Genomic DNA, 18,256 nt, shown 5'->3' on the forward strand with positions numbered 1-18,256 from the left:
TTAAGTAATTAAGATATATTTAAAACATGTTATCAGTGTTTTATTTTATTTTTTCATTTCTTTCCTTGTAATTCCAGATTTGTATTATTTCTTGTTTATTTTGTGAGTCTTCTCATGCAGTGTTTCCATTTACATACATTTCATTTATTATGTATTTGTTATGTATTTTATTTACAGATCTATAGCAAAAGACAACAGGGGATTTAAATTGCTATCAAAAATGGGCTGGTCTGAGGGGCAATCCTTAGGAAAGGAAAGATGTGGACCAACTGAACCGGTAAGTCTTCTTCCTTACAAATTTTTTATTTATTCTAACATGTGATTTTTTTACTATGATATATTATACAGTATAAATGTACCAATATTTTAAATGATAATACTTACATTTATAAACATATAAATTATAGCACCATGAAAGGTAATAGGGATTTTAATAATACTTATGTATTATTATATCATTTTATATTGAATTTTGTTGGAATTAATATATATCTAACTTACGTTAAATGAGTAATACAATTATGTTCCGTACCAAAACGTTGATGTAATTCATAAAATGAGAATTTATGACTATTTTAAATGTTTCAAATATTTCGTCGCTTTATTGTGTTATACATTAACGAAAAGAATTTTGTCCTAATGTAAAAAAAATTCAGTTCATTTCAACGGTTCTTGTAATGGGATACGTAATTTTAAGATATTTAATCGTTTAAATATAACAGAATTTGATTCGTTTGAAGTAAGAAAAGAAAAAACATTCATAAGTTTAACCATTTCTCTTTAAGTATATCCTAAATATTGCATTGAAAATAATTGTATACTTTACAATAAAATAGTTATCTCTTTTCGCAACTATAGGTATAATTATTACGGTACAATTCTACTTAATTATTCACATGTGAGAAAATAATAGATTAGTTAATTAGAACTACTATTTTACAATTGCAATCGAAAAATTCAGTCTCGACAAACTTTTCGTAACAATTAATTTCAAAGTAAATTGAGTTCACCCTTCTATCGCAAACTATATAACATATTCTTCGCATTCTCTAAAGATCAATATCTAACAATAAGTCAAAGTTGGAATATCTAGACAAGATAGCAACATCTAAATAAGATAGGGTACGTCAATTTTCGCTATTTTCTTGGATTTTTCCCTCTTTGTACACCCTACAAATTTAAATCATATTATACAAAATCAAATAGATTGCAAGCATATTTCTAATACAACATGACAGTTGTTTCTCGACTTAAACAATTCAAAATCTCCAAAATTCTCCTTTAAAAACAGAGTGGCGTCAATCCAAAGACTGACATCTCTCTCGCAGTATGTTCTAAAGTGTCCGCGTCAAATGTCTCGTCTTCGTAGCTCTCAGAAACGGCTTTCCAGACGCCAGATGCCAACGGTATGTAAACGTCGACAGAGAATGTCGTTCTCAGCGCGCGTATTAGCGCCGCCGCGATGCCAATGACGTCAATCGGCAATTGCGATACGTTTCTTATTTCACCTTTCTGTCGGCCTGTAGCATCATGCCAAACGTGGTGTAGCACGTGTGTCCAGTGCAAAAGGTGCATAGAAACGTCGGCCGCTTAGCCGCTCATTAGCTGAACGGGGTCGTGTCGCTGCAATTCGCAATCCGGCCTCGTTCGCCTTTTTCAAGCGAAGTGACGCGACGTGACACGCTAAAAACTGTGGGCTGCCGTTACTGTTGCTCACCCCCTGCGAGTCTTTTCTGTTCCTCTACTGCTTCCACACCGCCGTCACCATCACCATCACCACCCCCTGACTGACCCGCCCGATACACCGTACGATACCAATACACGTGCATCGTATATACGTGTAATACAGACATGGAAGATAGCGTGTGCAAAAGCCAGACAGCAAGCAGGTTCTGGCTGCTGGTGGTGCTGCTTACTCGTCCGGCCGCATCGCGTTTCGACGGCGACGAAACGAGCGCCGACGGTACGAGCAGAGCATTCATATGATAACGAGCGTAACTCTGCGAGACATGAAACGGAATAGTAGAGGGGATCGTCGCGAGGGGCAGAGACGAAAACGGGAGCAGCAGAGAGCGAGAGGGAGCGACAGAAGAGGTGTCCCCGGGTAATGAATGCAAATGTATTGAAATCCAAATCATTATTTTGTCTAGACGCATCGTATGCTCTATTGCACGCTCTGAGCTTAAGGAGAGGGGATGAGGAAAGGCACATAGCGCGTTCCTCCACGGGGGTGGATTAAGGGAGAAAGGAAACTGAGGCAGATGGAGACCGTTGTTTTCTCTCGTCTCTGTGTACCTTGACGCGTGTCTGCTAAATTTGCTTGTACACCTTTATCCTCCTTGATGTCCGACAACCTCCAGTAAATTTATCCGTGTGATGGTCTTCCCTCTCGTTGTAATCCTCGTTCCTCCGTGGACGACGATTTCTCTTCTACAGTGTTTTTTGCTCGTAAAACACCGTTTGACTTTTGCTATTGTTGCACGATTCACGATGCATACCATACCTTACGTAGAGACCGAGAGATGAGTCAGTGCTTCTTTCTACGAGTCTTTAACGAGTGTGAAGTAATTAATATATTTTCATGCACCAGCTGTTTCTGTCCTTACCGCTTTGTATAATGTAGGAAGCAATTTTACGGATGGTAAATGTATTTTACGGAAATTTGTGATACAGAAAACTAAGTCGACTCGAGATACTGCGGAAATTTCTTCTTCTCTTCGAGTTATTGTAATTTTGTTGCAAAGGGAAATGGTACAGTTTCGAGCGTACATGTATTACGCGATTTAATCGTATACGTATAACTAGCTTTCAAGCAATTAAAGATACGTTAAGATCGCGTGATTTTAAGGGAGAAATATGATTTATGGCTTTATAATTTCGCGAAGATTATTACGATCTATCTTGGGCATGAGATCGCGTGATTTATTTGCGCATACGTATTTCGTTGCACATTTAAAAACGCACTTAATAAGTTGTTTCCTTGTTAAACATTTTTCGTTTAAAATTATGCATCTATTAATAAAACTATGTTAATTGCTATACAGTACATTGACTATTCATAAACACAGGTTCCACTTGTTTAGTTACGCTCATAAAGATATAAATTTGCATAAATTATATTATATTACGCATTTATGTGTCACTATAAAAAAATATCAATATTATGTCTCACAAATTATATTGACAAGTATACGTCTTATTTACCGATGAGATGAAACTCTAAATAAAATTGAAATTAAATTCGCAACTACGTAATACCGCGTTCGTTCTCTTCGTCTAGCCGCTTTACATCGCAACCAGTTGTTACAATTTTATATCGACTATCTCCGTTTTTACGTTGCGTACCTATTTCTGCAGGTTCTCTTTGTCCAACCTATATGACCTACATCGTAAACTGGAAACACGTTCACGGTCGTAGAAAGGGGTGAAAAGGTAGGAGAAGGAAGAGAGAGACGGTTAGCTCTTGGAGGGTGAATCCGCGTGTTCGCTCCGAGAGTTCGTAAACCAGACATTGTAAAGTTCTCGAATGGCGATTGACAGTAAACCACGAGCATGCGATAAAGTATAAAATTGTCCCGTGCTATGAAAGTGCTTTTAACAGGTGTAGGTGGATGCGTGTCCTATCTGACCGAATGAAATCTCGGTAGGTTCGTTTATTTGAGTGCCTTCACTCGCGCAAGGTAAGGCGAGTACTTACTTTTTATTATTGGCTCGCGTAAAAGAGTCGATCTCTAACAAGAGACACTTGAGATAACAGGTCAATGCAAGTTTTATTAGCGTGCTGCTTTGACGTAGAAGGCTGTTGCTTCGGTAACGTGGAGTTAAGAATTAGAATAAAGGACTCGGTTTTTATTCTGCATACTTTAAAAATGTCTTCAGTTGTATGAAGCGAAGTGTTGTTTTGAAACTTTGAAATTTATACGTTGCAGGTTATTGAAATTAAGGAAATTTTTCATGAAAATATATAAGGCTATTTAACGTTCATTTTCGTTGTATTATCTAGCTAGATTTTGTATGTTCAATCCCTTGATTAAACCGCAGATATCTATGTAAGCTAATATTTTTATGAAATAATTATAATGAAAAAGATGGAACTTTGTTATAATAGATCATATTAACAATCGAAATTTAAAATATTATTAGATTGTTGTTTCAAACATTTAATTTTCTTCATTTGGATTATACCGTTTCGCTTATAAATAATACCATAAGCTTCCAATTTTTTGGGACTGTATTATACAACGTATTGGTATTGTAAAATTGAACCGACTTGTAACGTCGATCGTTAAACAATTGCAACTGAAACGCAATAGATGTAACGTGTTACAATTCGCTTCTATATGAGGCAGCCTTAAAGTGCATCCGGAAACTGCAACAATTTCATTTTATGGACTTTCGCGTATACCGGCTGTTGCGAGCCATTTCACGGTTACAGCGTGAATATCCACGGTAGTGCCTTTTACGATTTACATTCATTTCCATATTGCATTTCCTCGCCCTTTACAGTACCAGTGAGGAAAAACCTGATTGATTAATGACGTAATAAATAATCCAACGTAGTCTCGCAAAGGAACGAGGCTCGTGGTGCTTCCATAAAATCTTTCATTGGAAGAGCTTTCTACGATTTCTCTTTGAGAAGCATAATATTGCACGCGCGTTTGAAATTAAAAAGTTTTGTATCGAGACTGTGCATCAAGGAATTGGTTTTTATTATTTTCTCAGTTATATCATTTATCATCCTAATTTTTCAAATACGCCTAACTAGCAAAAAGCAACATAGTTTGATATCCATCGATATTTCTCCTGTGTCAGTGTTTCTTATATCTTGTACTTTCATACATGAATAATTGCAGTACAAATCTCGATAAAATAAATTGATTTGGTGATATTCGCGGGTTTCGTACGAAAATCACCCTTAGTCGCAGCTGATTTTGGCCTGCCATGTCCAAAGCAACTTTCTAAACGTGATCCAAAGATTCAGATCTTACGACGATGGTGCAATAATGCGTGTCATTGATTAATTACGTTTCCTGACTGAAAATTCATAGATTTTTGTCTTTTTATAATTCAAAGGAAATGTACACAACCTGTCTGACAAGTAGCGAGGTTGCCAATATATTAATTTCAACGGAATTCCGAATTCCAATTTCTGAGGATGTTTGGAAAAATCATGCATTTTATTCAAAGTATCTTTCTTAGAGATCGATACCACTCCGAATATGGATACTTTGACGTTATTTCCAATAGATAAATTCATGGGAGCAAGTCGTTTGATTTTTAGAAATTCAACGTTAATTGTGTATTTGGACGACGAAATTGAGAAATTTACAAAAGGAAAATTTGACTTTTTCGAGAGCCTCGAATATCTTCTCGTCCATCCCCTTCATCTCACATTTCTCCAATTCGCTTTCAACTTTCGTCTTTTCCCGGGATAATTGACGGCGCGTCCGAATCGAGAGTGTTTTGATTCGCGCCAGATCCAGCAGCGAGGAGAAAAAAGGAGAACCGGATAAAAGTGAATCGTAGGTCTTGACTCGCGACTCTCCCGGTCTCCTGTTTGTCCGCCAAAACCTGTTGCTGGCGTCCTCCTCCTGCTCGTTTCGCTGCCTTGTGCGCGCCTTCTATTCATCCACCGGTCCCTTTTTCTTCTGGCGAAAGTAAAAATAGTGGTAAGAGAAGAAAAAGGCACGCGGGGCAGAATGCACGAAGTTCGTGCGTTGAACGAAGACGTAAAGGTCGGGCCAGGAAAAAGGAGTAAAAGGGAGGAAGAGAGGCCGAGATAGAGGGAGAAAGAGAAGAGAAGAGAAAAGGAGGGAGAGAGGGTTCTGAGCGGAAGTTGTACACCAAGTGTACGTGTGCAGTCCTGCCGCAGGTGGTACGACGGAACGCAAGGTCGTTTCGATATTATGTAATGCAAAGAGGCAGGAGAGTGCAAGGATACGGAGAGGATCAGCTCTCGACCTCCCTCGGTTGCCCCGGAGGGAACCCATTGTCTTTGGAATTCGGGACAACGTTGGGAGATCATCGTCGAAAACTGAGAAAAAAACCCTTCCTCCCGGCTACATCCAGCGTTTGCCTCTTCCAACCCGCAACTTTCTTTATCCGTAGGGCTTTGATTTTAATGCTTGCATGACGTACCGGGGAAGGTTACAGGAATTCTGGCGTTCGGGGCAGTAGTTATTTTAGAAGGACTTTTTTAGTCAATGTTTTGACTAATTTTTTTTTCAAATCGGGTTGTGCGATCTTTATGTTTTAGGGTGGTAATGCGATTTTGATCCTATCTTCGAATGTTATTTTTAGCCTATTTACGTTCTACGGTACAATCTATATTCCGGTACCTATAAATCAATCTGTTTATCAATTACTCACGAGGTGCCTTTTAACGATTTGCAAATCGTTTTATGCTCCATGTTTTTGCGCGTTTATCGTATCGTTCATCGATCCATGTCCATTCAAGTAAATATCTACGTGTCCGAGTATCCATGTCCATATAATACAATGGCTTCTCTTTTGTGACGTCGTCGTCGGTACAGCTTCGTCGGTCACGGCTGAACGATACAAAGTTATGCGAAAAAATGTGCAATCTTTATCTACGATCTTCGTTCATTGCCATGCCGGTTTATGCAGATATGCCGATTTTTGCCGGTTCTGATCGACCAGCTTACATCCACGGCACCGGTGGATTCGCATCTCCATGCTCGAACGATCCTTAAGGGCTCTCTACCCGCAACTTCTTTGGAAAGGGTATCCCCTCGCCCTCTTCACGCTCGTTCACTCACTGGAAATTTTCGTTCATGCATTCGGACACTTTCATTACACCAGCTAATAAACCCTCAGAGCGTGATAGCCTGATGTGCCGGATAAAGCGGCCATGGAGCCTTTCGCGCGATTATAAGTCACAATCGTGAGCAATTAATACATCAGCCACCATAGATTAAGAGTTCAGCCGTGGCATTATGCTATATTACCGGTTATGGCAAAGATCAACGGTGATAAATTCTCATTGTGTTCCGCTAATGCAATTTTCCATTCGCCACTTTTTCAGACGGCTTTTCTAATCTCTTTACGATAGCATGTTATTTTTCTCTTTTTATGACGCCTGCTCTGGAGTAATATGTGCACTGGAAAGAGTTTTGTTACGCTAAATGGACGTTAATATATATTGAAACGGAGGGTTGAATAACTGCAGAGAAACGAGTATATCGTATACATATAGTTCTATGAGATAAATTGAAATCTTAGTTGAAATTGTAGAAATAAATTAAAGTCGTATTGGTAAAATTACAAAATGCACATAATATGTAAAAATACATAAAATAGGGCATAACTTTGGAATCGATTTTTGCTTGCTAGAATTTCTTCGAAATTTGACCCACGAGAAAGACACTGAATCGATGATTATTAGCGAAAGGTGAAAAGGTGAAAAAAAGGGAACATTTTTTATTAATCTTGTCTCGAAATGTAGGCATCTCGAGGGAAGGTGTACGAGAAAGGACGAACGAAAGACCCGATGCCAGTCACTTAGTGAAATTTATTCGTCGATCTGTGTCCACTCTGTAAATTATGAAAATTACAGGACAAAATTTTTAACGCTCTTCCTTAACTTTAATTCTATATACTTGTGCCTATAAAGTTACTTCGGTACCACTTTTAACGGGTTCATAATTGCGCCCTTTTATATATGCTGTTCCTGGGCGTGTACCGCGTCATATATCTACTGCATTCTTTATATAAACTGGTTTTATTTATTTCGGATCGTTAACATTAAGTATTAACCGAGCCTATTATTTAGCTATCGCTGGCTTTATGCGAGATTTGTCGTGATTATAAATTTAAATCAAAAAGCAACATTTTACGATCGTTATATACACACTATCGTGATATTTGTTTATAAGTGGTCATTTAGAGCTACTTTAAAAGGAATTTTTATACAATTTATTGGTATTTGATTTACATTGAGGCAGAAAATTGCCGATGTCTATCGTGATCGCGGTAAATGAAACATGTAAATTAAATAACATTATCGTACAAGTTTCCATAATATTCCTCTCGGTAACGTGAGTTTCTTAGAAGTCTTAATTAAATTTAATGCTAAAATATCAGTGTTTACTTTTTCATGTCGGTTTATTACATACATATTATTATTTATATAAGACAAATCTATAAAAATTGCGGTAAATAAATATAAATACAACCGTGTATTAGTTTAATAGAATTTTATTTCTGATTTCTTCGATTAGTGTGGCAAAATCTGTATTCTATTGTTTCAATTATACTAAACGAATACTAAAACTAAACAGTTACAAAATTATATTCCCACGGTTTCTCTAACATAACGCTGAAAATATAAATAAATAATCGAGAAAAAGAAACACTATCGCGATTTGTTAGTTCCTCATTAGTATTCATACACAATTTATATCTTAATTATCGACTTATCTATGTATCTAGCATATCAGTTTGAAAGCAGCAACGGATAAATATTAAAGTGCAAGCTGCTTACACTTAAAAACTTCTACTCCTTTTAATTGCAAGATCTCATCTAGTAAACATCATGTACACTTCGAATTGAATTAATATCAAAGAAGATAAAATCGGTAAACATAGAATGTTGGCCAATTACCTTGAAAATTCTATCAGTGAAGAAAGAATCGATTATTCGAGTCCTGACAGATTATAACTACAGTGATATGCAAAAGTCTCTGGCCAGATAAATTTTTCACTTTATGTTTCGAAAGTGATATCTAAAAGAATTTTAGCTAGTATATTGAATATAAGATCGTTATAAAACGGTACTTATATTTATATTAAATATGAGTTAAAATTCTTTAAAATATCACTTTTAAAATACAAAATGAAAAATTTATTTAGCCAACAGTTTTTACACATCGCTATATATTTCATATGTAAATAGGAGAAATGAGAGGATGAAAGAGGACAAATAGCTATGGCATTGAATTTAGTTTTATGAAATTTTATTACGGTAGACACATTTAACCTGTGCCTGAACACTTCTCTCAAACATAAAGTATCCTTGGCATGCGAGCCTACTTGCATACGCCTGAATACGCGTGAGCCGATAGGATTTTTTATCCGCACACTCATTGCGCACTAATTTATGCATATACCAAGGTATGACATCATCAAAATCAATCTTCCGCTAAGCTAGTGTTGATTGAATGACCACTCTAGCAAGACCGAAGTTATAGATTCATATTTCATCGTACATAGAAAAGACGTAAGGCGTTTCATGATAATTATAGCCATGACATGGAAGCTTGATGTGGATTCTGTAGTCGTGGTTGTTTTATGAACTTCTTTATTAATCATTGTTAATTTCTGGTACCGAAGAATGATGTTCAAGCTTGACACATTCGGAAAATCAATTATTTATCTGAACATGTAGAATATCGACTGCTTCCTACATATAATATAAGGGCAAGTCTGGTTTCATACAAAAATTTGTCTAACCTATCCAGGTTAAAACATCGTCTGCATTTCTGCATCCTACCTCGCAAGAAGGATCTCGTGAGACCGTCATAGTTCGGTCCACGTGGCTCCATCGTATAGCCATTGGAGAGCAGCAGGAGCCAGATCGGTTCCTCCTCTCTAAATTAAATCCCGCTTCCGACGTGCGTCAGTCAGACGTCGAAATTTCCAAAGTCACTGACGAAGCATTCTTTAATCTCCTTGGGGCGAGTCTTCCCCTCGGCAGTTGCACGATCTACCTCCCTCCCTCCATTCCTCTCTCTCTCTCTCTCTGGCAATACGGGCTAATTCTCCGGGGACAGCATGAATGCGTGTTTCACCGTGTGTCAGTTCAACGTGGGCGGCAGGGCAGCGGAGGAGTGAGGAGGAGGAATGGAGGAAGGGAGAGGGTCTGTCCTTCTTTGCGCGCGTTGTTTTGTAACGCGAAGAGGGAATGTTAGGAAGGACTGACTATAGAGTGAATGGAGAACGCATAGGATTTATGGTACGCTAACGGATTGGGAGAACGGAACGGAACTGGAAGAAAGAGGGAGATAGAGCGAATGGGCAAAGAGACAGACAGATGCTGGGAGACTAAGAGAAAGAGGTGGTGGCGAGGACGACAAGGAGGAAGATAAAAAGGGAGGAGAAAGGAAAAAGGGCAAAGAGAGAAGTTGTAGCGGTGCGTTTCGTAAGGGGCGCGGGAGGCAACAGGTGGGAACCCACTGTCACAAATAAATCCAACACAAACGCCGCTGCCGTCTAGACGGCGATCTGCTGACTAACCATGGGTACCAGATTATCGCGCCGCTTACTTTCTCCTTCCTTCTCTCTCTCTCCCTCTCTCTCTCTGTCGTTTTTTCTCTCTTCTCTACCCCTTCACCGCTCTTCTTTTCTTTTTCTCGGCTTTTGTTTCTCTTTTTACTTCTCTGTGTGTGTACCTCTGAGACAGTAGGCGATGAAGGAAGAGCGAAAATGAGAGAGAAAAACTTTCTGCGGATGATGGTGCATGAACGGACCAGAGAACGTAAGTACATACGGAGAATAGCGATAGCAAGAGAAGAGAGAAGCGTGAGAAAGATAAGAAACCCGGGTAGATAGAGGCAGGCAGAGACGACTCGTACGCACGACAGGATCAGAGATTGTGCAGGTGTCGTTACACACGCTCCCGAGCGTAAACGCGCTTGCACGTAACGCGCCGTTGCGGAGATAGGTGCACCGCTTGGCATGCGGGTGCACCGTCAGATTGGCCAGCCATCGGTGTCCGCACGTTGCTGCCATAGCGCCACAGATTGCCTGTTTACTCGACAGAATCTCTTTTCCCCATTGCCTCTGACAGATACCCGCATATTCGATTGCTCGCGAGTCCGCGCAAATGGTCCGACGTTTTATTAGCTTTTGTTTTGTTCTCGCTTTCGTGATTTTTCATGGTCTTATACTTTTTACGCTTTCGGCTTTCCGCCAGGATTCTAGTGGCATTCTCAGCGTTGTTCAGTTAGAATTGTGAAATTAAGTAGATCGTGGTTGTCTGATTAGTTCGATGATGTTGTATGGAAAATGTTTATTCGAGTATTTCATAGATTTTATTATTTATCTTACATTTCAAAATTGCATATATAAAAATGGAGTTGTTTGCTTAATATCGTGTTATTAATAAATTTACTATGTATATCCGACTGTATATTCTGTATACTGGACAGGTAACCAGTAACTGTCCTAATATTTATGGCTGGTCCTGTATTATATTTTCGACTGTTTTCAAGTATATAGAATCTTTTCAATCGAGAATTAAATATACTAGAAGATTTATAGCCTAATTTAACTATTTCGCGTATGATTTGTATAACTTAAACATTTCCTGGTTATTGTACTTATTTGAATTCACAGCAGATATCAGAAAGGAGTTTTCCATCTAGACGTGCATCGAATCTGTGCTCGGTACGTGAACGCAATGCAGCCCTAAGTGCTTGTGAAATGAAGGGGATCGTATCGCGTTATAATGCAATATTCTCACGTTGCAAATATTTTAATCGGAGTACTGGAACGATACTGTCGAATGAAACATTCATTACGTTCTGTGAATGGATTATGCCGTGTAGTTCAACGTATTTCCGTTGCAGAACGAAAGTAACCTAACGTAGCAAGAATAAAACATTGATCATGTTTCCGTCACAGAATATACTAAATTTCAATATTTTTATTAAATATTTTCCCATAATTGTGCATAATTATATATAAATATGTTGATAGATCATGAAACAATAAATTTTAAGCAAATAGTTATGTCATAGGTCTGATGATAAATAAAATTCACTCAGTTTCTATTATATGAGATATAGATATATAAATTAAAATAGAATATTCTAAAATTGACCGATATAACCCAAATTTGTGTATCATCTACGAGCCAACGATACCAATTAAGGTTTATTCTACTTACAATATATAATACAAACATACATTATGTATCAAGGATCAAACTATAGAATCTACTCTATCTGAATAACAGAATGATTAATCAAAGTCGGTCAAAAATCGTTGTTCGAAACGATTCTTTGGCAAGAATCCATTGGATGACGATTCGTGAAGGAAGAAGTCGAGTAGTTCGAGGAGTAGTATGCAGTCAGGATAAAAACCGTGAGCTGCCGGAGATTAGCGAAAAATGTGACGGTAAAAAGCGAGTAATAGGCGAGTTGACCGTGGCAGAGTCCGAGAACGGATCCGGCCATGGAGCACGATACCCCAGGGAGACACGTAGAGACGGAACGAAATTAACCGGAGCTCAGCCAGGAGGAACCGGACGCGAGCGCATAATGCTGTGCACACAGGAGGGCCGCACACGTGCGCGCATAACCACGTCGTCAGTTTAACAGTCTGTCCAACTGTGTGTACATCCACGTGTCTACGTGTATACGTGTATACGTGTATACGCGACGGTAATACGTCCGTATGTCGGCTGTCCGTAACGTTAGCCAGACTAGGAATCCGGCAGCCAGAAGCGGTCGATCGGTCTAGACGAGGTGTGCGTCCATGCCGCCGACACACAGGCGTACATTGTCCGAACAATCGACCAGGCCCGACATACAAATATGTACAACGAGAGATCTATTAATTACAACCAGCAGCAGCCGGCTCTGACTCGTATCGACGAGCGCAAACCGACCGTTCTCGGTGAATCCCGTGGAACGGGACGCAACCAGACAGCCCAGAAAGAACATAATTATTGCGTACGATCGGAAGTTCCTTTGGCTCCTTTTGATGAAATAATTGATCAAATGATTAAACGTTGCGACGTTTGCTGAAAGCAATTAAAGAGTGCGTTTTATTAGCGGCCGCTTAAGCGCTTTGACCGAGGCTCGATTGGCCACTAAACAGAATGTTATTTAATTCGCGTTCTTTCCCGCGGTGTATCAACTAAACGTTGAGGGTGTATTCGATAGATTAATCGGAGGATTAAGCCTTATTGGTGGTAGATTATTTCTCCTTTCGTTTTTTCTTTTTTGGTGAATGAGTAAGAAATATATTTGAAATGGTATTTGTAGTGGATACAAATTAGTAGATGGGAAATGCGCGGTTTATCCGGATTTCCGTTCATCCGGATCAGACGTGGTCCCATTACATCGCGGATATGAGCATCCACTGCACATGCAACATGCAATAGGTTTAACGAGCTTCCGTAGCTATATGAAATGCACAGATGATTCTATTTTCAAACGAAAACACTGAAATAACAAATGTCATAACCTTTAATGAATATTCGATAATGAATGGTAACGTGTAAAGTTAGAAATTATGTCGAATTATACCAACGTATATTATTTATTACATACTATATCAAATTTTTATTAAATAGAACCATTGCTATTATAAATAATTTAACTACTACTCACTCATATCTTCTTCTATACACTTACAACTTCCATCCTATCAAGAATAAATTCACATAGACTTAAATGTCGTGTACATTCTCCAATCGACCACACAAGTTAAATGGCGGATTTTCCCGACATTACTGTTATCTCGCATCTTTTATATCAACAAGCAACCTGAACCACACCATGCCTAATACCCATCATGCATCCGTTTTCTTCGCCGAAGAACATCTCCACAAATTAGCTTGCCGTCAACGTATCCACCTCCCAGAAGGGGTGACGTTAAACGACGTGTACCCGTCGGTGCTTTCCATCGCGCGGGTGATCGTCGCGATCAATCAGATCGGAGGATCGGAAAAAAAGGAGCTGCCCCCGCTCTCGGTGCGAGGTCTGCCGCCGCCGCGATTATTCGCTGGCTAGATACGTTGTTGAAACGCCGTCTCGTCGGAGGTGCATATCCTAGTGGTAGTCGAAGTAGAAGCGACGTATCGCCCGCACACACCGCACGCGATAGGTCGGTCCTCCTATCGCCGCCAGACGGCTTCCGTCTGGGTAAACACACCGACGTGGCGAGCAGCTTGGCTGGCAGGGCTTACCGACTACCTAGGGACATCCATCACAGGATTATCGCGCGACCATGCTCGCGCGCGGTCAGGACGTGCGGCCTCTCCTCTGTGTCTGCTCTCCATAAAGCCGCCAAAGCGTGCATGTGCAAGCGGACCGCATGTAAGACTACGTCTGCCCGCCTGTCTGTACGTCGCCTCGACGATTCATCGACGTGTACGCATTAAACGAGCCTGGAATTGATTGATAAAGTAGTCGAAGAGTGGCTGAAAGAAAAAAAGAAAAAGAACATAGGGTGGAAAGGGGGTGAATTGATACAAGGTGAAGAGATAAAGGGAATTGGGCTGGACGGAATAAAGATGTGATTGAATGTTTAGATCGAGGGAGAAAAGAAGCGAAGGGATGTTTTTCGAGTTCTGTGTCTAGCAATCTGATACAAATTTTGTTGCACTGCTAATTGTTATTGATTATATTATTGCAATTGAGGAATTTAAATTCAGTTATCAGGAATTTCAGGAATTTAAGTTAAGAAATGGTGTTCGATGGTCACAAGAAGTATTTGTATACCATTGTGTTTATTATTGTATTTATGCAGTAGTTAATTAGATATTAAATTCAATTGTAGTAAATTTCGTATTATCTAATAGTTCTTTCATATGATCACCAAAATTTGATACTATGAAATGTCGACTTAATGAAAACACTGAAACAAGAAAAAGAAGCTTCATAGAGAAGCAAGGGTGTGTATAAGTTCCTTTTGTAATTACTTTAAGTAGAATAAAGAAGAAGGGAAATTATATTTTAGATTTAGTGGTGTTAGGAGATGTATTGGAGGTAATAGGTAGTTCCATAATTCATGAATGAAATTCTACGAGAACGAAGAGGAAGACATAAATAAAGAAGGAAACGCAATAGTAGAAAATTGTCTGACCACTGTCGTCTGGATCTACTGCGTAACTGGTATGAATTAAACTAGACTCATTGTCTGAAGTATAAGTCTGCCATCATAAAAATCGAAGAAAGGCAAGAATAAAGCAAATATAAGGTACAAATATATTTATGAACTAATAATAATAATTAAAAAATTCCAAATATACGTACCTCTATGTTTAATTTCGTATTCGCAAGAAATGATAAAGCAGACATATTTCAGTCCTTCTATAAATATTTTAGACCGACAATGACTTATTAAGATTAACTAAAAATCATTTTTCTGAACTAAATATAATTAATAGCGTTCCATTAAAAAGTTTCTTTTACATTAAATTCCTCTGCACCTTTTTTGCCTTGTTCTATCTTCATAATATAATAGAAAGAAGAAGTAAAATAAGTAAAAAAAAGAAGATAAGCAAAGAGTGCAACGTAACAGAATAGATAACGGATGTAGAGTGTACAAGAAAAAAGGAAGAGTAATGAGGAATACGAAGGAGAGACGGAAGGAAAGAGAATAAAAAGGTAATAAGGCAGGACATTGCAGTAACATCGTGTCGAGTTTGGTCAGGATGTGCGGCATCTCTGTGTCTGTCTGCTCTCCATAAAGCCGTCAAAGTGTATGTATACAAGCGTCTGAATGCCGCATGTAAGACTACGTCTGCCCATTTGTCTATATGCTTGTCTAGGACGGATGCACATGCATGTGTATGCATTCTGCGAACGAGACATATGAATGAACAAGCGACTGGCAACGATCTGTTGCCTCGTTTCACGAACGAAAGCTCCGTCTGGTCGTTTGTTCTATGACATTAATTGTCTAGTTTAACATTTTTTATGTATATCCCTCTGTGTTAAACTTATGTAGTATAAGAATTGCTAGTTTAAATCGTATAAAGCGATCCGTAAGATGGATTAAATTAAATAATTTTGTTCAAATATTTTAAAAAGTCATACTATATCGCATTCCTAACATTTTTACTTTGGTATTCGTATTGTAATTAAACATTTTATTCATATACGTAATAATATTGGTTAACTAATGTAACGCGCATAAAATTATATTAGTTAATTTAGGTTACCGTATAATAATCTAATCAAGTTAGGTAATCGTAGTTAATTAACGATGAGAAATCTAGGGGGATAAGGCAATTTAGCATTTCATTGCGAATTTATAAAACAAATTACAATCGTTTAAAATTGTAACTGGATGATCGTTTATCGCAAAAGAATTGTGGAATAATTCTATCATTTAAATGAGTCTTGATTCAGAGGCCTGCATCGGTGTATGTTTTACGCAAATTCACACGTATACATAGAGGTAGAAGCGCGACGGGAAGTGGTGATGGTGACGAGGATGAAGGTACCTGCGCCTTAGTTTATCTAGTTTAGTCTAGCAAGTCCAGAGTCTATAGACGACCAAACACTAATTAATTCTGTGCAAACATGCCGCGGCTCAGCGACTAAGAGATCGTTGGCTCCGATGGCTGCGCAAGAACGTTCCTCCAAGAGTGGAGGATTCGTAGAGTTCCTGCAGTTTCATTTTGGACTTGCTTTCGAGTATTTACCAGGGGAAACGTTGACCGAAAGTAATTGGCCCACATTTTCCGAGTACAGGGCTTCCGCTCTTGCTGCTTTAAGTTATTTCAGTGCACGCTTCACGATCACCGTTGCTTTTAATTTGATCTACTAGAGAGGAGGAGAATGTTCTCTTATTTCTTTTGTAGGCAGAGCGCTCCTCTTCGAATTATTCTACAGAAAATAATTTTGGTAAAGCGATGTTTTGGTAATAACGATAAAGAAATGTAACGATTTAGTCGTAGAAGCTCTATTGTGGTATTTATGTGTTTTTATTTTGATGTGAATTATTCGCTTTTATTCTATCTTTATTTTTCTCTTGTAAAACTGTTTCACTGACGGTCTAAGTACATAGCTGTTTAAATCTTTGCTAATATGAAAATAATTTGAAATAATTGTTCTTTTCTTATTGAACATTCTAAGCCTGTACCAATTATACGACTTTATATCGCGAATTTTTATGATATACAAATTTTTGAGCATCTTCGAACATTGGTGTTTAATGGATTAAATGCACATACGTTAATAATCTGCTTGTGGCTCAGCAATTAGAAACGAAATACCCGAAACTTCAAGAGACTCGACAAAAGACACAAAATGATTCTTCAAATTACCATTCCCCAAATAACTTTCGACCATCTTCGTCTTTTTACCATCTATTTTCCCAAAGCAATTTCCGAAAAGAACGACGTAATCACAGCATCGTTCCCTAGATCGAATCGCGCTGGCATGTCGTTCATTCAATCTTTGCTTCGACAGCTGCGTGTCAGAGAAATAGACTTTGTAGTAGAGAAAGAAAAGCGACATCCTGTGAAAGCCACCGAAGGAAAAGCGCGAAGAGATAGAGAGAGTGCGAGTCGCGACATTTATTTCTACAGGTAACACAGAGCGTCGCCTCCACCACCACCAATTCCATCGTCGACGCCTCTGGCAGACATAGTGGCGACGTTGTAAACGAGCAAAGTTTCGAACCCAATATGCTGTCTCCGCGCTCCGGAGAGCCCATATTCAACCTGTCAAGGTGCTTGGTGCACGTGTGTCCGCGTCTCGCTTCCCGGCATGCCAGACGGGCAAACCGGGACAAACTTTCGAACTGGCACAGACCGTCTGGCACCCTACCACCTACTGCCGGCGAACCCGCGAATTCTCAATATGTTATTGTACTAGCGGCACCGTTTTATCTGTGGATGCCTCTCCCAACTGGCAACGAATGAACGAACGACCGACTGTTGTCGGTGTCTGGCGCTTTCTCGCTTTCTCGCTTTCTCTCTCTCTCTTTCTCTCTGTGTTTCTAGCCTCGCAATTTTGCTTCCTCCTCGTCCCGAACCGGGTGGCCTGGAAGTTCAAAGGTGCATATGCACCACGCTGCGTCGATTCCGGCCGAGATGTCTCCTTTCTCTCGTTGGAAATCGTCGGCGCCGGTCGTGTATTGCACCGCTGCGCTGGTGGCCTGACTTCCTCGGCGACACGGAAACCAGCGGAAACAGCCCTGGTCATCGGCGTGATCTTGCGCGATCGAATTTGCTCGCTCGGGAATGAAATTTACTTTCGGGCATTTGGATCGCATCGGTGAAATGCCATGTTTGAGAGATGGGAGAAAGGTTTTATTTTTTTTTTGTTGTTAAAGCGCTAAATTTTGTGTAGAATATAAAATAGATATGGAAATGTAATTAATACTTTCTAACTGCCTGTTTTTCATCTTTTCCTACGATGATCGATATTTATTAAATGTTACGATCATTTCGTACGTCGATATACTGTGGATTTGAGAGAGCATTTTTAAAAGCTTCATCAGTGCTAGATATCGTAATAGAAGCTGTTATCTGTAATAGAATAGGAATTGA

The 18,256-nt window shown here is 39.1% G+C and overlaps 1 protein-coding gene across 4 annotated transcripts in view; it reads left to right on the plus strand.

The window, feature by feature from the left end:
* The window catches only part of LOC117234670 (angiogenic factor with G patch and FHA domains 1), a 77,612-nt gene that overhangs the window by 2,821 nt on the left and 56,535 nt on the right, over positions 1 to 18,256 (plus strand). For all 4 annotated transcript variants that reach the window (XR_004493559.1, XM_033496107.1, XM_033496106.1 and 1 more), the window contains exon 8: positions 178 to 277. Coding sequence is in view for 3 of the 4 variants with exons in the window: in XM_033496107.1 (XP_033351998.1) it covers positions 178 to 277 (100 nt within the window). In the remaining variant the exon portion in view is untranslated. The remainder of the gene's footprint in view (positions 1 to 177; positions 278 to 18,256) is intronic.

This window comes from Bombus vosnesenskii, unplaced genomic scaffold, assembly GCF_011952255.1.
Source record: "Bombus vosnesenskii isolate JDL3184/JDL3185 unplaced genomic scaffold, Bvos_JDL3184-5_v1.1 scf7180000013306, whole genome shotgun sequence".
Taxonomy (NCBI): domain Eukaryota; kingdom Metazoa; phylum Arthropoda; class Insecta; order Hymenoptera; family Apidae; genus Bombus; species Bombus vosnesenskii.